The sequence below is a fragment of the Pyricularia grisea genome (genome assembly GCF_004355905.1).
Source record: "Pyricularia grisea strain NI907 chromosome Unknown Pyricularia_grisea_NI907_Scaffold_1, whole genome shotgun sequence".
In the NCBI taxonomy this organism is placed as follows: domain Eukaryota; kingdom Fungi; phylum Ascomycota; class Sordariomycetes; order Magnaporthales; family Pyriculariaceae; genus Pyricularia; species Pyricularia grisea.
This window is the reverse complement of record NW_022156716.1, coordinates 1164648-1184642: the sequence shown is the minus strand read 5'-3', so window position 1 is coordinate 1184642 and position 19995 is coordinate 1164648. Positions and strand designations below refer to the sequence as shown.

The following is a 19995-nucleotide window of genomic DNA, read 5'->3' as shown; positions in this document are numbered from 1 at the left end:
GGGGGGTCCCATGAGATGACTACCGCTATATTGCAAAATTCTTCACCGTCGCATTCACCATGGAGCCGTTTCGATGCTGATCATCATCTGCTAACGTCGGCAAAAGATATGAAAGACCCCCAAATGCCCCCTCGTTCCTGCATATTTGGGACCTAACCTCTTTCTGTACAGAGTAGATGGGACTTTGTGCGGTTCCCCATCCATGCAAGCCATACCGGATTTTGCACATGGCAGGGATCACAGTGCCAAGCATAGGCAAGGGAGCTGTCTGAAGTCTTGGGTTTGGCGTCAACGGGCGAGGGGTTGGTCCAAGGGCTTGGGTAAGTTACCAGGGGGGGAAATAAGAAAAAAACGAGTTTGCCACGTTCGGACAAGTACAGCCGAGAATACCGGCCTCTCTCTCCTCTGGCATTGGTAGGCTAGCAGTAAGATGGAGTTCGGGTTGCGAGTAAGTCAACCAGAGATAGCGACGCAAAGGCGAATCATGGTACTGTAGAAACGTGCTAACTGGGATTACATTGCGGATCAGTGGGCAAAAGGGGGCCGTTTGCTACCCACCAAGCCACGTATGATTTATGGGCCAAACGGTGGGCTGTATCATGCCTCCGTTGCGGCAAATTCTCACATGATATTTGGACGATAATATGGATCAAGAAGGGTTGGTAAAGAGCTTAGCGTCGGTCGCTTAGCCTTTCATAGTGTATCCGACCGAGATGGACCTCTCTGGACATCACCGACTGGTTTTTCAGTCGACCATGTGGAGCCCTGCCAGAGAATACAACGTGTGGATACACTCAAGAGGCTAGCTGTAGATCTTTGCCACACCGGTCAATTCGAGGGAGATTGTGTTGTTCCTGAGTGCATTCAACCCACTGCATTTGGGTGGATAAAATGGACAATACGTTGTCCCAATAGGCATAGTGCGCAAAGGTTCTCAAGTGAGTGCCGATGAGTATAAGAGAGCTCGCTTATGCTTCCTTTCCGAGGGCGAAGCAATCTGCATGGTTGCAAGCCGATCTATCATCTCGACTCTGGAATCCCTCATCCCATCATCAGTGCTCTCGCATTTCCCATCCTTGTACCACTCGCCGGATAAGCTTGCCAACACCAAAAATGGCATCACCAAGGCCCACCACCACTAAGCAGTGGATCCTCACCAACAAGCCAGCCGGCGAACCGATCTTGTCAGGCCCTGATGCTACCTGGCAACTCAAGGAGGTGCCTCTTCCTCCCCTGGAGCCTGGGCAGATCCTGGCCAAGGTCAAATACTTCTCCAACGACACTGGTCTGAGGAACTTCATCCAGTCGACGGTGGCTGCGGACCGTTTCTATGTGCCCACCGTGCCTCTCGGCTCGCCTATGCGATCAGGCGTCATCGCTGAGGTGGTCGAGTCGGCTTCCGACAAGTTCAAGGCCGGTGACATGGTGATGGACTTCCACTTGGGCGTCTGGGGTGAGCACTGCATCCTGAACGCAGACGAATCTCAGCCCCTTGGCCCGCTGCCCGGTGGTCTTTCCCCCACACACTACCTGGGAGCCCTTGGCGCCTCTGGTCTGGCCGCCTACACCGGACTCTACTATGCTGGCAAGGCCAAGCCGGGGCAGACAATCGTCATCTCGGCGGCAGCAGGTGCCACCGGCACCATGGCCGTTCAGATCGCTGCCAAGATTCTCGGTGCCGGCAAGGTGATCGGTATCTCGTCGAGCGAGGAGAAGTGCAAGTTTGTCAAGTCGTTGGGTGCGCACGAGTGCCTCAACTACAACTCTCCCACGTTCAAGGAGGACCTGATCAAGGCCACACCCGACGAGGTGGATCTGTTCTTTGACAACACGGGAGGTGAGATCCTGGACCTGATGCTGACTCGGGTCAAGAAGCACGGCCACGTTGCCGTGTGCGGTGCCGTGACCATGTACAACACCGAGGAGCCGCTGAAGTTGAAGAACTGGTTTGAGGTCATTTCCTGCCGGATCACCATCCGCGGCTTCATCATGCTGGACTACATGGACAAGGTGCCGGCAATTATGGGTGAGCTCATGGGTGCTATCGCGGACGGAAGGTTGCAGCTGGGCGATGCCGAGACAATTGTCGATGCTTCCATTGAAGAGCAGCCCAAGGTGTGGATGAGGCTGTTCAACGGTGACGACCAGCAGGCCAAAGCCGGCAAATTGATTACCAGGCTGAACTAGCTGGGACTAGACATGGCCTTGGTTTCAAGCTGTTGGAATAACCGTGCAAAGATGCCAAAAATAAAACAAGAAGAAATTAAATGAATAAAAATGATAATAAAAAAAAAATTCATCCCTGCAGATAGATATTGCAAGAGAGATTAACAGAAGATACCACTCTGTTTTATCTTGTAGATCTAGTTTCTAGACTTGGACCTAGTACCGGTACGTCTTCGAGTCATTAGTTCGGCACGTCAAAAAGAAATAAGATACAAAGAACCCGATTTGCATGCAACCTTGAGACTTTTGGTGACAGATCGTGTTGACTCGTTGAAATAAATGTCCGTCCATCTTTTGAGGTCCAGACCTGGTCAGACCCATCAAGCCATCCAACACCCAAGTCACGTGCTACCCTTGCACTTTGGGGTTTTACGTCATGAGCCGTTTCCCAAAGGTACCTACCTTAGGTACTACCTCACTCAAGTAAGGTACCCACCTACCCACCTGCATAGGATCGAAGTTTGTTTCGATTCAAGCTGTGCTGGATCCAGAGCTACCTATAGGCAGGCAGCACCCAATTGCTTCTACCTACCTTACCCACCAAACTACATCATCTATCTACCTAGGTACCTTATCTCACCTTATATTCTAGGTAGGCCAGATTTGAGTACATACCAAGTCTTGTCTAGGAGCGTCCTACTCAATTGAATTAAGTACCTACCTACAAATCGCCAAAATGTTTGCTCGACCTGCATTTCGGGCCTGCCAGTCTCTGAAGCAGGTAAGCTGTCCCGACACCGGAACCTGCGGAAAACCCCCTCGGGACACACTTGTGGAAGTCAATATCGCTAACATCAGCCGTGATTGTGATGCACGTTCCCACAGCCTGTGCGCCGCTACGCGACTACCCCTCCTCCGCAATCCGGAAATGCCAACAACTCGCGAGTAGGCATCCTGATTGCCAGTGCCGTTGGCATAGCCGGGTTCGGAACATACTTCATGTTCGGTCAGGGTACCACGCCGGCCACCGGTGTCAAGGCCCTCGGGGCCGAGCCAAAGAAGGCTCTCGAGATGGAAAAGGGTTTCGTCTCGCTGCAGCTCGAAGACGTCGAGGTCGTCAACCACAACACCAAGCGCCTGCGCTTCAAGCTGCCCGAGGAGGACATGGTCTCGGGTCTGCATGTTGCGAGTGCCCTCTTGACCAAGTTCAAGCCGGAAGGCTCGGAAAAGCCCGTCCTGAGGCCTTACACGCCCATCAGCGACGAGGATCAGAAGGGCTACCTGGACTTGCTTGTCAAGAAGTATGAGGGTGGGCCCATGTCGACACACATCACCAATCTGGTTCCTGGACAGAAGCTGGACTTCAAGGGCCCGTTGCCCAAGTACGAGTGGAGCGCCAACAGTAAGTATTTACAGACTATCTAGCCACCGATGCCATGCCTGCCGCTTCTATCTTGCATGTATGTAGCCTTTGTTACTGACACACCCCCGCCAGAGCACCCTCACGTCGCCATGATTGCCGGCGGCACTGGCATAACACCCATGTACCAGATCATGCGCGCCATCTTCAAGAACCCCGCGGATAAGACCAAGGTGACGCTCGTGGTGGGCAACATTACCGAGGAGGACATTCTTCTCAAGAAGCAGCTTGCCGAGCTTGAGAACACGTACCCGCAGCGCTTCCGCGCCTTTTACGTCCTCGACAACCCTCCCAAGGACTGGGCTGGAACCAAAGGCTACATCACCAAGGATTTGTTGAAGACTGTGCTGCCAGAGCCCAAGGAGGAGAACATCAAGGTGTTTGTATGCGGGCCGCCGGGCATGATGAAGGCTATTTCGGGTGATAAGGTCAGCCCGAAGGACCAGGGCGAGGTTTCCGGCATCCTGAAAGAGTTGGGATACAAGCAAGAGCAGGTATACAAGTTTTAGGAGGGTGGATCAGGTCTGTCTGTAATTGTAGCATCAGCTACTGCCTGTGTAGGTGGTTGCTGGCTTGTATGTACTGATAGAAGAGTATAGAAGTCCCAAGAGCCATTTGACACCTTTGGGATTGGTGGTTTATATGGATGAGGATATAAACATCGGTGGACACTGTACTGTACTACATACATTACGTATATGAAATGGCTCCCGTCGTGTGGAACTGTTTCATTTACTAGATAGTCGGCCTACGTATGTTGTCGCATGTTTAATTGGGCGGAACCAAGCAGGGGGGGTCGAACCAATCGGTGAGCGTTCCAGATGAATGAATCTTACTACTTAGTAGTTACATACGGAGTACTTTACTATAGTAACTAATTGTTGCACATAGTGACTTGGTATACCCGCTCTTTGGTTGGGCCGCTTCCAGGTGACCCCTTGACACAAACCCAATACCAGGGTCCTGCTATAACCTGGCATCATCCCAAGTTGCCCCTGGTGAAGATTGATGGTTATTGGATGTTGGGAGTCACATGAAATAAACAATGTGAAATTTGGGGACATGGATGAGTATCTGGACTTTTTTGTTCATATTATTTTTTATTTTTATTTTTGTATCTTTGGGTCGTTTATACTGCCCTACCGCTAAAATTATCGTTGATTTAGTTGGCATATTTTATCATTTGGTAAATTATCTTTGTTAGAATTTGAATTGGTATCAAATTCTACATCTTTCTAACAACTTGATTCAATTCAATTCCATTGTTTGAGCAGATAGATACAAGACAAGAAAGAAAATGACAGACGCAGGGCGGCGCTCTACTCACGCGCGTCGTTCGGGAGCCTTCAATGACCAAGATGTCACTGATCTTTTTAACCACTACAACCAGAACAACAACAACAACAGCAACAACAGCAACAACAATAATAATAACCTGCAACCCCCCGCCCGCAGCTTACGCTCTGCCAACTCGCGCTACTCGCTCAACGAACAGTTTGCAGCCACTCGGAGGGAATATGAGTTTGGATTCGACGATTCTGCCTCTTCCTTTATGGACCTCAGCATATACGGTCCACAAAGCCAGGGCCACGATGTAGATGGATCCGAAGGTGCCAAGGAGCTTCACGTCAGCCGGGACCATTTCGAGCTGCTCTGTGTCCCTCGACATGCGCCTACCAGGGAGCAGGTCCGCCGCGCATACTTTCGCCTCTTTAGGCTGCTCGACTCAGAGTCGCAGCCAAAGCAGATGCGGGCCGTTGCTGCCGTCTACATGGCTGACGTTCAGGATGCATTTGAAACTCTGGTGGAGGATGCAAGACGGGAGAGGTATCTGGAGGATCTGCTGGTTGAGGAGAATAGTCAGGAAAGTGACGAGGCCGACGAGATACAGACCGATACGGTGGCCGGGCCAAGACAGCATTCCATCTTACCAGTGCCCTTCCCATCCTCCACAGACCTTGGCGTCAGGTTCGTTGCAGAGAAAGGTCAGACTTCATCTCGGCAGCCTGGGTCAGCCCAGAAACTGCCTTCAGTCACGCCGCTGGACTTTTGCATTGGCCACTCAACATCGCTGCCCTTACCAACGCTGGGCCGTCTCCTAGCCATTGGTGTCCATCGTATACAAGCCGCCGCTCGCTCCGAGTCCTTGAAAGTCACGGATCAAGAAAAGCCACCTGAAATCGCCCCGATACTCAGGACAGCCCCTGTACTCACGCTCACGGCCGCATCATATGGCCTCGCTCGTGATTTTACCACCGTGCCTCCTGCACTGCTCACCGACCGCTATCAACCACTCCTCCCAGAAGCCCTCCCACGGCACCGCATGGCCCAGCTTCTCGGGAATCGACCCTCACCACTGGTCAGCTTGCGCCTCAGGCAAGACCTCTTCTTAGACAAGGGCGTCAACAACAGCGGACCGAGTGCTGTCGTAGAGCTGGAGTCCGAAATATTTCCTCAGCCAGCCTTGACGGGACGCTTTGCACGCACCATCCAACCCCCTGGTCATGCACAGCCGCTCGATCTGGAGTTGATGGTCAGCACCACGCCGACGGCTTTTTCACCGCGCCCACCCAGGGCAGGCGTCGGACTGTCGAGGAGACTTGGATCCGGGACCGGGTTCTTGTGCGCGGACAGCGGCGATTTCTTTTGGCCGTCTCAAGTCAGAGCCATCGATGAGGCTACCACCTGCGCTGGATTCCCGCAGTTTTCAAAGGAGCACCTCAATGGAAAATCCCTCTTGTCCTCCATCATCTCCCCGCTGCTGTTTCTGCGCACAGAGCCCACCGTGGAGGTTGGTTATACGAGCCTTGCAGCTGGTAATCTAGGCCTCCTGGGAGCAACAGGTAGACCATTCCTGGCTCCCGCCGACAGAGGCATCAAGGGTCTGGACATGGAAACAAGCAAACCCAGCATACGCAACAGAGGGTCGTGGGCAGTCTCGGCGGCCGCCAGCTCCGGTCAGGTCGCAGGTTATCTCCGCTACGGACTGGACCTGGTCTCGGCCCTACCGAAGGCGGTCAGCTCTCGTCTCCCCTTCCGACCGAGCGCCTACCACGTCGAGGTCGAGCTCTGCACGGTCCGGTACCTCGCGATCCGCGCCCTGCGCCGCACCTCGTCGCGCTCGAGCGTCGGCTTCGAGGTCGGCCTGTCGCCCGTGAGCCTCCACCTGAGTCTCTACTGGTCGCGCCTGGCCCAGCGCCTCAGGCTACCCATCCTGCTACGCTCGGGCAGCAGCAGTAGCAGCAGCAGCAGCAACAACAGCGCTGCGTCGAGAACGGCGGTCCTCTGGGCAGTCGCTATCCCCATGTTCGCTCTCGCGGCGCTGGATCTGGTCCGCAAGAAGCCGCAAAGGCGCAGCGTCAATGCCGCAGCGGCCGACTCGGTTGCCCGTCGCCGCGCCGAGGCGGACGAGCTGACGGCCGTCTTGGCCACGGGCACCCAGGCCCGGCAGACGGCTGAGCGGATTCGCGGCGGCCTGGTCATACTGGCCGCAAAGTACGGAGTGCCGGGCTCGACATATTCGGGCATGACCGTCTTCAACTCGGAATTCGAGGTGGCCGACGTCACCATCGCCGTTGCGGCCTTGGTCGTCGGTGCGGACCAGGAGGACGGGGCCGGGTCCCTGTACATCCCTCAGGGTTTGCGTAAGAGCAGGCTCGTCGGGTTCTGGGATCCGGCCCCTGGCCAGACAAAGGTGCTCCAGGTCAAATATGTCTACTGCGGCAAGGAGGGCATCGTCGAGGTTCGTGGGAGGGATGAGTTGAGGTTACCTCCTGTCGTATTTGATGAAAAAGGCAGTACACGCTGAGACGTCTCACGACTTAACGCCATGACAATGATTGACGAGTTTACTTTCTCAACTGTCTTTGTACCTTCTGCTACAGTCACCGGCTCCGTGTTACATAAACAATGTAGAAAACCGCTGGTGCTCAGCACCCTCGTTATTAACTTCTGGGTAACCCCAAAACGCCCCGGAAATATATTTTATATGCAATATTTCATGCAGAAAATTGACAAAAGAAAAAAAAAAAAAAAGAATATATAGCAAAAGAGTGCCATGTCTATCTATCTATACTCCCACCATTTGATATCTCTGTTCGTATTCTCTCCTCTTACTTGGCTCAATCTCCTCATCTACACACAACCTTTCAACGTTGCGCGCAAACTCAACAATCGGCGCGTCTACTAGCCGCCAGAATATGTCAGAGACCCAAACAACAATGGGGAATAGGACCAGTAGTCCGGTTGCCCAGCACGCGAAGCGCTGTGTGGGCCCCTCGACCCCGATCATGCCCTTGATGCCCTTGCCTAGCTGGGCAGGTACAAAATCTTTCTCGCCCGGGTTTCCTATCTGCGGTGTAAAGGGCTGCCCTATCGTCATTTTTTGAAAAATCTCCAAGACGGGCCCGTGGACTATGTAGATGGCATAACTTAACCGGCCGCAGTATTGGCCCACTGAACTGTCCAGAAACCGTCGAACCAACACCAGCTCTCCGCACGCGTACACAGCAAAGATGGCAGCAAGTGCAAACCAGTATTTCTGCGGCGCCAAGGGGTCCATGGTCGCAAATGGGTACGGCGTATGGGCGTTTAGAAACCTAATGCCTGGAGTCTTCTCTGCGTCGAAATTGGGCCACCCTCCAACGAAGACAAATACGAGGATGACGCCACACCAGAACGCCGAACGCAAGATGTGGAGGATCCTGTGCCGCTTCCGGAGTTCGACCCACCACTCGCCGTTACCAGAAGCCTGAAGCAACCGGATCTCAGCCAAGAACATGCCGCCGAGGAATTCAAAGCCGGCCCACTTGCCGCAGCACAAGCAGTATATCATCAATGCAAAATTGATAAACTGTCGTAATCTCAGCCGTACCAGGGAGAGAGTGATGAGAACCAAGAAAAGTAACATGGAGTGAGCCATTTCGATGGGGATAGTCCACAGATGCACGTCATATCCTGGCCTCAGGTCAAAATCCCAAGCCCACGGCCATGTTATGCTGTGGAACACGGCGTCCTTCCAAGCCCAGAGCTGCTCAGATAATGTCTCTTTCGGCTTGTATAGGTAGCCCATCTGTATCAAGATGGCGATGATGAACGTCGAGACGATACATGGCCCGTACAGCCTAAAAGGTCGTCTGAAGGCCGAACTTGCCACCGTCGCCGCGCTCTTTTCCAAATTTTTGGCATGCAATAATTTCAGTGGCTTGTACGACAGCACAAAGCCTGATATAACAAAGAAGATGTGGACCATCGGCCGCCCTGAGAACACGATGCGCAAGAACGGAAGCTGCAGCCACGAGCTATCCTGGCCCTTCGGGTTAAGACCATAAGACGGCACCATGTATTTGTGGTTCTCTTCGGTATAGTGACAAAAGAAGACGATAAAGGACGCGATGCCGCGAAGGCCATCGAGGTACGATGTCGGGTGAACTCTATAGGTAGGCTTGTGGTCGGGATAAGCGAGATCGGCGATGAATGAAGGTAGGAGGGTGCGGAAGATGCGGCCGGAGAGGCGGATGGCCTGGCTGTCGTAGCGAGCCATGACGTCCTAAGTGGTCAAACGGTTGATCAATCTCGTTCGTGGTCGCTTTCGAATTAGAGCATGTAGGTCTAGATGTCCATGTAAGAACTAGATAGATGAGGACGTCTAGGTCATTGGAAAAGAAAAGGTTCTATGAATCTGGACAATGACCTGTCATTTCCCAGAGGCTCGCGACTGATTGATTATTGGTACTGTGGGCTGGCACAGGGAGAGAGAGAAAGAGAGAGAGAGAGAGAGATATAGAGAGAGACGGAGGGAGAGAAAGATGTATTGGTCGAAGCAGAAAACGAATGCTTGAAGCCAGATCGCAATGCAATGCAATCCGTGATGGGGAGCGATGGAGGCCACCAACTGGTTCGATTCGGTCCTGAGTGAGGAAGAAGAAGAAGATGCACTACTGTGTTCACCTTTTGAGGTGCAAGATCTGCAGTGGCAGGCTGATCTTCATCCTGTTCACAGTGGGATTTCAACACAACACTTTCATTACCAGGTTGTTCAGGCTGATGCTAAAAGTAACCAAGACATATACTTTACACAGTACCATTACTGTGCAAGGTAATTGATCAATGCCATGTGCAGGACAGAGTTAGAGTACTCCCCGCCGCGTCAAAGTAGGTAGGGTTCCCCTGACAATCCGGGAAGGAAACCTGCATTGCCTGCTTTATTTTAAACTGGGCGCTGGATTCGATTCGATCAAGATGGAGCGACCAGCCAAGCCAAGGCTTGCACGGAGCTCCGCAAGTGGGGTGGTTGCTTATTACGGCACTTGAAGCATAAACCCTAAGGTGCGCAGCTTCTCTTTGCACGGACACCATTGATTGAAGAGGCTGAGATAGACGCGCGAGCGATTGGGTGTCAGGAGGGTATCTCCAACTTGGGTACTGTATCCGTAGTTAGCAAGTAGGTTGGTATTACCTTGACTGTTTGTTTGACACAAAGAGGCGGTCAAATGTCATGTTCCATGAGGAAAGGCTGTTTTTTTGTCTGAAACGAATGACTAGGACGTTGGCTGCATTCAATTGGCGGAGTGATGGTACGAAGGGGATAAACTGAAGACTGACTGAAACCCTTTACCATAGAAAGAGCTTCTCGATTTGACAAAGGGCTTGCCTTGATAACTTAATACCCGAAGAGGAAAGAACAGGCGTCTTGCCTACAAAGCAGGCAGGCGTAGGTAGGTAGGTAGGTAGGTTGTCAGCCAAAAATAGGCTTGGCTTTTGGAAAATTATGGCCTTTTTTAGTCATTTAGTAAAATTTTGTGCGCCAAATAGGACTGTCCTGCCGGCCGTCAATGTCGCTCCTTGTCACCGTTGTCACCGTTGTCGCCGTTATCGCCGTTGTCGATTTGCATGCAAGCCTCTCCTAACCTTGGCTTAGGGCTAGGCTTGCAAAGGCCTGTTATTCGTTCCCTAGAGCCAGACCAGTACTGAATAAGGTACAGTGCATGCAAATCAGTGAAAGAATAATGAGCAAACAAGCTTTTTTGGGTACACCGTTGTCCGTTCCTGAAGTAGATGAGCGAAAGGTGACGACGATATTCAAGTTGGGGCTGCGGCTATTAAATTTCGAACACGCGGAATATTCGAACCGGTGCCACAGCTTCTTGCAGATCTCCGCCGATTATAGGTGACGACGAGAGACAGTCATCGATAACCGATCTAAGAGCATCGGCTAAGATGCAAGCAGACGCTGTGTCCAACAAAAAAAAAAAAAGGTCAAGTCGAGTCATGGATGGCTTGTTTTCTTTGCTTGACGCAATGTCGCTAGCTGAATCCTAGCCCATTCATCATTGGATACGCGGAAAGATTTCCATTGTTCTTTATCGTTTTCCCCCCTCGTAGTAGAACTAACTAACTAGGCGAACTCGCTACTCGGCCTGTCGGACATAAGGTCATTCCGTCCAGAAAAATGTTAAACCCGTTTCCGCACTTGGGCTGCATGGAGTCACAAAGTAGCCCACTACCGGGAGAACCCAACCATAAAGAGACCAAGCAAAATATGGCCAATCATCTGAGGTGTTTGCAGCTTACTTTTGCGGGTTATGTACTCCTGGTCAACCAGTGTCGTGGGAAGCTTGCCCGCACGCATGGTTTACTAGGGTATTGCGGTACAGATTGCTGGTAAGGGTAAGTATCCGTAGATAGATACCTACCTTACCTACCTAGGTAGGCTTTTCCTGTGCATTAAAGTTTCCCGGGGGGCTAATTAACACCAAATACCGCCTGTCGACACGAATCCCGAAGGTCAGGACTTCCGTTCCAGTTCTTGGCTCACCTAACTCCTTGGGAATCTTGGGAATCTTAGAGAGTAGCTTTTGTTTGGAGTAATAGGTACAAGGAAGGGATGGAAACTCTCAAGGTGTATTGCTCCATGAGCTTGAACGGAGTCCAGTACCCTCATTGTATTGAATTCTAACTACAATCAGTAACTACCTAGGCAGTTGTGTAAGGTGAAGTAGGCAGGTACCCAGGTATCTATCCACCCTTGAAAAGCCTGACTACCTTAAACAGTTCAAGGTACTTTAACTACCTTAGATAGTCAGTCTATTGTAAGTAGATGATGCTCGACCCATCATACTTACATCAGCCCGAGATTTGCCATGTCGGCATACCCACCCACTCCTACAATGCCTATGGAGTACGCAAATTACCCACATCAATTTTCTGCCCAGGTCTGACTGACAGCGGCAAGACCCCGAGCCCGAGCCCGATCCGATTCTTACACCCATTCCGGTAGGGGTCTAGAGTGCAGACGCATTAATAAGCGCCAGTTTGTGGCGCATTCTTATTAGCTCCTGAATCCCCTTTCGATCTCGGATCTAGATGCTCTTAGTTCTTTGATCGTTGATGATTTCATACACACACCACACGTTTTACTTAACAGCTGTGCAATTGAATCTCTCCTAGACCTAGTCTGGGCATTCTTTTATTGAATCTTTGGCAATCCGCGCGGGTACCCTGGGGCACTATCCTCTCCAACTTGAACATACCTGCGTACATACTTTTCATACACACGTATATACAAACATATACACACAACAAACAAACAAGATTACATTACGTACCTGTCCACTTTGAAGTACATAGGTATATACATACTCCATACTCATACGCTCTCACCACCAAAGAAGCACAGTGGTGTTCGCGAGGTTACTCAGCACATCGCGCAAGGTTCGGCGTAAATATACAAACAAAAAAAAAAAAAAAAAAAACAACAGCAACAACAACAACAACAATAATCATGGGGTTACCAACACCACCGCGGGACGATAATGCCAAGCCCCATGCAGCTCGGAAGACAACCTCAGGTCCCAAGCCAATGAAGGCTCCTCAGAGGAGTTCAAAACGTACTCCTGCATCGGCGCATTCGCCAACTTCAAGTCTAGGAAGGACACTTTCTACCGGTGAATCAAGAGGCAAGAGAGTATGGAAGGCTTGTGAGAGATGTAGGATGAAGAAAACAAAGGTTGGTCGCCAACCCCAATTGCATGCGCCCCCTAGTTTGTCCCTCTGGTCCCCTACCCGCATCTGACACCGAAGCAAACCAGTGCGATGGAGAAATGCCTTGTCGGCGCTGCAAGGATGATGGCTTGGTATGCACCGCCGGTGTGCGCCGCAAGACCGAGTACAAGCAGATACCTAGAGGTTACGCCGAGGTGCTGGAAAACACACAGTTTGCGCTCGTGGCCACCATCCACAAGCTCTACGCCATGGTTCGGAATTCACAAACGTGGGAACTGGGCGAGCCCGACCTCAATGACCGTGGTCAGCCAGTAGTCCACACCATAGCCTCCAAACTCGGCTGCATCCGACCAAATAGCGACATCGACATGCCGATACCTTCAGCATTCCCCGAAGACGAAGCGGGCATGGCAGAGCTCATCGCGCAACTCAACGCGCAACAAAGCGACAGCATGAGCCAGGATGACGACCATCATAATCACCAGCAACAAGAACACAGCCACCGGTATCCATACTCGGATGCAGAAGTGGAACCAGACCTCGACATGGGCCTGGACAACCTGGATTTGAGTTTGAGCCTGGACACAAACTACAGACGAATTGCGTTTGGAGGAGAGCAAAGAGCGCTTTCGGCCGGCTCACTCTCGCCGCAAAGTTTATGCCTCGACAGTGACAGGGCGGCTTCGGATGCCGGCTTTTCATCCTGCTCGCCTCTCTTCGACGGGACATCCGAGGCGCCATCGCTGAGCCCTTACCTGCTGCAACAACCATCATTATCGGCAGATCAGTTTTTCCACAGCTTGCCGTTACTGGGGGGCAATAACGTCAACAACATGCCGTTGAAAACAGGTCCAGATCCCGAAGCAGCAAGCATGATGGGCGGCATGGGTGACCCCATGATTTTTTCAGGTTACGGGCCCGATCTTCTTAGCATGTGAAGCTTTTGAGGGGCGGGGCGGGTGGCATTTGACAGACTGAATTAAGAAACAAAGACCTAATTTAAAAACAAAACAAAAATTGAGTCTTTTTGACGAGGCTCTCTCGTCATGTATTATCTGGACTTGGGTAAGTTCACGGTTTGGGTTGGGTTTTCATAGTCTATTAATGAGCCAATGAAACACACACATACACGCAGGTTCAATGCGATATGAATGTATGACGACTTGATGTTGTTTTCTTTGCAGCCTTGATAACCACATTCTGATTTGATTTGTTTAGGGTCCGGTTATTTTCATCGAGTTTCATCGGTTCTACGTGTTACTTTGAAAAACATTCTTCCGTTTTGGGATTGTTACTGTTTTTGGGTTTGATCCATATTTCTTTTTTTTTTTTTTTTTTTTTTTTTTTTTTTTTTTTTTTTTTTTTTTTTTTGGTCTTTTGTCTCTCTTCATGTCCCCTTCCTCTTCTAAGTTCTCCCACTTTGTCTCCGGCCGGTGGGTCGGGTTTGCCAGGAACCCCGTCCATAGCTTCCCACGATTTTACAAGGTCAATTTGTGCGAAAAGGAAAGCCGCTTTCTAATACCTGCCAAGTTGATTGCAAATCCGAAATCCTTTTCGGAGGCTTATTAATAATCCTCTTTCATTTGCTGTGGAAAGGGGACAGGGTTTTACCTGATTCCCAACCCCCACACTTCAAGGGTCATGATCTTTTTTGTGTTCATCTGAAAGGAACCGTACGACATTCAAAACAGGACAGCGGGAGGGAATTTGAGGTAAAAAGAATACTAGCGAACATCAACCATGGTGATATCAGATGAATGCACAAACGGTGTCAGGTGAGACGGCCCCTCGAAGCAGTCGGAGTTCGGGGTAATTTCTTGGACGGAAACCCCAGACATGCCCCCCCCCTTCAACCAGCCCCTGACAGACAGCACGGGGCACTCGGTCTATTCGGTCTTTTAACAGGTAAGATTCCCCCGATCGGCGTTTAAACTTGATCCCGGAAGCCTTTTCGCTTCACCTTTGGATGTGATACCTTCACGCACCACGTCACCGACTACAGTATCTCGGGGATCATGTAACATTTGAACCTGGGCAGGTCACAAGTAAAGTACATAAAGACGCAACAACGTTTGGCGGGCTGGCAACATCTCCTTCAACTTATATTGGCACAACCGGGTTCAATGTCTGTGTCTCATGTGGCCATATGAAAGATGGGATGAAGAAGAGACTCGCGTTTATAGTTGATGTCGATAATAAAACCAACCGTCCATAGCTTCTTTTTTCGGCATACCCTTTTGAAATCCTTGAGGTCATTGACAGCTCTCACCGATATTTGAGGGTTTTTGTGTCTTGTACAGCTCGTGCAACTCGGCTACCTTGTCATCCGGAAGGCTCTCGCACTGCTTGATATATCCGGACCATACAATGAGTATATCTCTCTCAATTATGTCGTTGGGCGATATTCTTTGATACCGCAGCGTCTCTATGAGCTCTAAAAAGAGAAAGGTCATCGGCTGTGCGACCCATAAAGTACAGCTGCTCGTTTTGGTCGGCGTAGTGCCAGAACCCATGCCATTGCGAGCTACACTGGGAGTTAAAAGTCCACTCGTCGTCGTGCGCATGCTTCAGGTGTTCCTTATTGATCAACTTTTGTCCCAAATTCTTCCCGGGTAATTTGGAGTATATCTCTCCAGTCATGCATTAGTTTGGCGATACCCGCTGCCCGTTGAGGATATTCTCACGCGCGTCACGATTTCATCAGTGAGCAAACTAAGCGTGCCTAGTTGGTCATCAGGACCACCCGAGTCCTCAACCGTTTCCCACGGGGCCCTGCTTGTCAAAGAGAAGGGGCATCAAAAGTCAAACGACTAGTACTTGTGTTGGACGCAGGGATGGTGTTGTTACAGCTGTTGCTCCCCTCTCTTTATGTTGTACCGAATGATGGAAGACATATACCAAGAGTCATATGCTTATTGATTTTAATCTTAAGCTCGTAGGCGGCTCTGCTAAATGGTTCTTCTTACCAAAGCCAACGCAGCCCGGGGGTGGGTTCACAATGCTGTCAAGTTCCCCATATGCAGGATGACATCCGAAAGCCAGTGCGGAAGATATCCGACGACGTGGGCCAAAACAAGCACACATACCCCAGTTTCTCTCTAGCTCCCCCCGCAAAGCCATGGTTATCCGGGAGAGTCGGAACCTGACAAACCTGCATAACGTTTAGATTGGCAATACCCATAGGGAGACACTCCGCCATTCAAAGGGGTGATATTGCTGGCCCCAACCCGCATGCCACAGACTTTAGGCTAGCTTATACGGCGAACCGAGGGGAATTGATCTTTCAAATTTATAAACTGCTCTGAGTCTACCCACGTGATGTCGAAAATGTAGTTTCTTTGACAGACATTATTTGTCCAGCTTTTGAGGAGGTTATGCCGTTATAGCCACAAAGAGCATGAGGGCGACACACCACAATATAAACAGTGGCGATGTCCAGCACGAAAAGCCCGACATCAAGACGCAAGAGCATTTCGGCTCGAGTTACGCTCTGACAGCTGACGACCTAGAAATCATGACAACTCTATGAAGGCAAATCCCCGACATGGATATGGTCTACCTACCGGCACACATGGACAGGGAAACATCGGCAACGCTAAAACTGAGAGTACGGACAAGTAGCTGGGTCTCATATTTTTTAGGCAGTCAGTACGACATTGCCAATACAATTTTCTTCGTCCCTTACATCATCTTCGGGAACCCCTCCAATATCGTCCCCAAAAAGATTTCACCCAGAATTTGGCCGTCTTTTTTCTCATTATTGCTTGGTGTATCACCATGACCTGCATGGGCTTTGTCAAAGAACTTCGAAGGCCTGGTTGCTACGCGTTTTGTGCTGGGTATTCTCGAGGCTGGCTTTTTTCCCCGACGGAGTCTACATCGTCTCGTAGTACCCCTGACATGAACTTCATCAACGCCATGCTTTATTTTTTATTTCATTTTTTATACACCGCATCTCCATTCAGTGACACGGCACACTCAGCAGTCTCCCCGCGTACGGTGTTCCCGGCATGGACGGTGCTCATGGAATTCCTGGATGGCCTTGGATCTTCCTCATCGCGTTCTAAAGCATATGTTTATATTATCGTGATGAGAGCGAATGTCAAGTAGTTTAGATTCTTCCAGTAAAAGACTGTTGTATACAATGCAGCATAATTCATCCTGGTGGGTTTTTATTTATTTGTTTGTTTATTCAATCCCCAAAGCAGTTTAACCAGCTCAAAGCGTGTGAGACTTCTTAACGCAATCCATGCATTTATAGTACACAGAGAAATTTCCCAGTATCTCCAACAACGTACCTACATTCGTTGGTCATAGACTAGCTTGCCAGGAGGGGAAAAAAAGGAAGCGTCCAGGAAACAAATGCCAAAATCAACGCCTGCTGACCCTCTCCACTCGCCTAACATCGTCGGGCATGCGTGTGATGCACAACTCTCTGCAAAACCTTCCCCAGCCCGAACTTCCGGTCGCATCCCGCACGGCCTCTTGCAGATCCTTGCCGTACCGCTCGCGGTAGGCCACCTTGATATCCGCAAGATGATGGCGGTCCCAGTGGAAGCGTACTAGGCGCGACGTGAGCAGCTCCCGACGCAGGTCGTCCCGTTTTGATGCGGTCAAGGCATGATGCAACAGTAGCGCGTCGCGAACCGGTTTGTTGATGACGCCGTTGAGAATGTGCGCGAGCAACTCTCCCTAGATAAAACAGAAACGGATTCGTCAGTATGTGGGAGACCAAAACTAGTGGAACGCATAACGGGGCGAGGAACGGCATATACTCACCACCAGGTTTCCGCTCTTTTTCAATGCATCACGCGCAAAGTTGGACCTATACTCAGCACTGTACAGCTTCAACACTTCGCGGAGGTGGCTGTCGCTTCTCATGATGACAATCTGGATCATGGCGCTCTCCCCACCCTTCTCCGATCGGACGGCGCGGTAAAGAGCACGTACGTCGTCCTCGATGAGCATTCGGTCCATTGGCAGGTACCGCCCATGACGGTCAACCTCCTCCATACGTTGCTCGTCGAGAACCATCATGACTGCCTTTTTGAATTTGTCCTCCTTCAGCTCGGTTTTCATACAGTTGCGCAGGCTGTTGTCGTACTTCTTGTCACTGAATGCCTGTTTGATCTCGTGGATCTCGTCGTTGGTCCGTCCCATGAGCGACTCTATCAACAGCTCCCGCCGTGTCTTGTCGCCCTGGTACCAATAGTTTGCCCAGTATGCCTCCGACTCCCACTTGCCCAACGCGACTGCGTAACATGCTTTCATCAGATTAGGCTCATCCTCCTTGAGCCTCGAGCGGATGTGCTTGGCGATGTTGACACCTTTTCGATCCGGACCCGTCTTGACCAGCTGCTTGTATTCGACGCGCAGCGTCATGATCTGCTCGTGCGTCAGGCCCGGAAGGATCTCAATTAGAGGTTCGACGTCGGGCGGCGCATTGCCCTTAAGCGCCTTTGCAAGTCGCTCCGCGTCCCCAGCCGGATCGGCGAAGCGTGCCCGCCGCTTGGTCTTGTCACCACCACCACCATATCGGTCATCATCGTCCGAGTCGAGAGGCGCGACATCCAGGATCCGGGTGTCGTGTCCAGGGGGATCGCGCGAGGCGATCATCAGCGGCGACGGCATGGGGGACATGGATTGGTACGTGCCGTGATATGACTCTAGCAGCGGGGAAGGAGGCGCGGCGGAAAGAGACATACTACCTGATCGGTGGTGACCACCGCTGACCGACAATGAGGACATGCGAGCGGTGGGTGGCAGTGGCGACGAATCGCGTTTAGACCGGCGACTGGCGCTGCTGCTGACCCCCGGCTCGACCGTCACGATGCTGGCGGACGAACCACGGGGGTCGTCGCGATAAGATTTAGAGCCAGACGATGGGCCAGGGCTTCTGGACCTGTCGCGGCGACGAGGCTCACCGGCGACGAGAAGCTGGCTGCTGTCTTGGCGCGAGGACGAATACGTGAGCCTGTCATCGGGCCTGTCGTACTCGTATTGCTTTGGTTGGGCGTACTGGTAACTGGATGACGAAGGTGGAGGAGGAGGCTCTTTGGCACCGTAGGCCAGATCATCGTCATCGTACCGGTCCCGCTTGTCACGCCGGGACCGGCCCTCGGGCTGGGAGGCGTACTTTTGCGGCAGGTAGGAAAACCTGTCGGGCTCTTCGCGAGCATCACGGTCTCTGCCGGATGGAGCAGGGTATGGCTGGTCATAGCCCCTGGAACGAGGGTCCTCATAATCATACATGCGCACACCGCCATCTCTATCGTCATCGGGGTATGGAGCCGATGCCTCGATGACCCTGGCAGGGGGTTCGCGGCTCCGACTCCTGTCACGGCCGCCGGGGGAACGTGAACGGCCACGGCGTCGTTCCTCCACTTGCAACGACATGGCCTTTTTGCTTGGTTTAGAGTTGGTTCCTTTTGTTGACAAGATCGAGCCCGTATTGATTAGGTATATGTCCTGCGCGTACGTGTGATGCACGCGTGACTTTACCGAGGTAGGTAGAGTTATGTGCGAGAAGGCAAGATTGTAGTGGGTCCCTTGGAGCCAGCAGAGCTGTGATTGAGGGAAAAGGATGATACAATGCAGAAGCAGTTGGTTAGGTATTGAACTCTTAGGAGCCGCAAGGGGCACAAGAGCAGTTCGGAATGACACCCTAGGTCGGCTCAGGTGGGGGTGCGGAATGCTAAGTGGTTGGATTGCCCTGGGGGTTACCTCCTAAAACACCTAGGTTAAGTAAGGTACCTACCTACCTAAGGTAAAGGTAACAAATGGATCTCTCTTCTCTCTTTCTACTTTGCTCTCAGGTAACCAGTAGGAACATGCAATACGTAGTTAGCCTTACTAAGGCGGTCAGCTGGGAACGTACAAATTATAGGTAGGTACGCTTTGTACGGTAGCAAGGGCAGTAAGGCTTGATGCGGGCAGCGCGGTCGCTGGCTTGGCAAACATGGATAGGATTTTAGGACGCGACGGTGGGGGAGGGGCAAAACAAAAAGGGCAATCATCTGCAGCACTAAATGGCAAGCCGGTTTGGTCTATTTGATAGGCGGTCAAATCAACAAGTCTTAACATCTGTGCATAAATGAGCAGAAAGGCCCAAGACGTTTGACGTGTAGACAAGCTAACAAACATATGGCACCATACACTACACACACACACACACACACACACACACACACATATGTACCGAACCAGATGGTGGTCAATTAGGTACCGTCCCACATGAATATGCTGTGCGTAGCCGTATTATGTTTGCGTCAAAGTGGCACAGTAGAGAAGGATGAACTGCATCCATCCTCTCGTCTGTGCGTTTACTGTATGTACATTAGGTGGTAGCTAAGGTACCTTCGGTACCTAAAGTAGGTAAGCAGCCGGGCATTGCGGAGCTGCTGTGG

General features: G+C 51.3%; 8 protein-coding genes across 8 annotated transcripts; 5 read left to right on the top strand and 3 right to left on the bottom strand.

Moving 5' to 3' along the window:
- Positions 1-1113: 1113 nt before the first annotated feature.
- PgNI_00285 (uncharacterized protein) lies at positions 1114-2187 on the top strand (the record flags this gene model as incomplete). The annotated part of the gene is made up of 1 exon (XM_031120367.1): positions 1114-2187. One exon carries the CDS (start codon positions 1114-1116, stop codon positions 2185-2187), a length of 1074 nt encoding a protein of 357 aa, XP_030986126.1.
- A 583-nt stretch (positions 2188-2770) lies between these two features.
- Positions 2771-4471, top strand: PgNI_00284 (uncharacterized protein). Its single transcript, XM_031120366.1, has 3 exons — positions 2771-2947; positions 3052-3568; positions 3662-4471. Exons 1-3 carry the CDS (start codon positions 2903-2905, stop codon positions 4093-4095), a joined length of 996 nt encoding a protein of 331 aa, XP_030986127.1. The 5' UTR covers positions 2771-2902; the 3' UTR covers positions 4096-4471.
- A 412-nt stretch (positions 4472-4883) lies between these two features.
- On the top strand, positions 4884-7394 carry PgNI_00283 (uncharacterized protein; the record flags this gene model as incomplete). The annotated part of the gene is made up of 1 exon (XM_031120365.1): positions 4884-7394. The coding sequence occupies one exon, from the start codon at positions 4884-4886 to the stop codon at positions 7392-7394; it is 2511 nt and encodes an 836-aa protein (XP_030986132.1).
- Positions 7395-7655: 261 nt separating this feature from the next.
- Positions 7656-9128, bottom strand: PgNI_00281 (uncharacterized protein; the record flags this gene model as incomplete). Its single annotated transcript, XM_031120363.1, has 1 exon — positions 7656-9128. One exon carries the CDS (start codon positions 9126-9128, stop codon positions 7656-7658), a length of 1473 nt encoding a protein of 490 aa, XP_030986130.1.
- On the top strand, positions 8101-8447 carry PgNI_00282 (uncharacterized protein; the record flags this gene model as incomplete). The annotated part of the gene is given in 2 exon segments (XM_031120364.1): positions 8101-8166; positions 8181-8447. 2 exon segments carry the CDS (start codon positions 8101-8103, stop codon positions 8445-8447), a joined length of 333 nt encoding a protein of 110 aa, XP_030986133.1.
- Positions 9129-12368: 3240 nt separating the features above from the next.
- Positions 12369-13725, top strand: PgNI_00280 (uncharacterized protein; the record flags this gene model as incomplete). Its single annotated transcript, XM_031120362.1, has 2 exons — positions 12369-12551; positions 12676-13725. 2 exons carry the CDS (start codon positions 12369-12371, stop codon positions 13525-13527), a joined length of 1035 nt encoding a protein of 344 aa, XP_030986131.1. The 3' UTR covers positions 13528-13725.
- Positions 13726-14602: 877 nt separating this feature from the next.
- PgNI_00279 (uncharacterized protein) lies at positions 14603-15153 on the bottom strand (the record flags this gene model as incomplete). Its single annotated transcript, XM_031120361.1, has 2 exons — positions 14603-14619; positions 14859-15153. 2 exons carry the CDS (start codon positions 15151-15153, stop codon positions 14603-14605), a joined length of 312 nt encoding a protein of 103 aa, XP_030987703.1.
- Positions 15154-16738: 1585 nt separating this feature from the next.
- PgNI_00278 (uncharacterized protein) lies at positions 16739-19351 on the bottom strand. The gene is made up of 2 exons (XM_031120360.1): positions 17369-19351; positions 16739-17281 (listed from the first exon to the last, which is right to left on the bottom strand). Exons 1-2 carry the CDS (start codon positions 18983-18985, stop codon positions 16961-16963), a joined length of 1938 nt encoding a protein of 645 aa, XP_030987702.1. The 5' UTR covers positions 18986-19351; the 3' UTR covers positions 16739-16960.
- Positions 19352-19995: the final 644 nt, after the last annotated feature.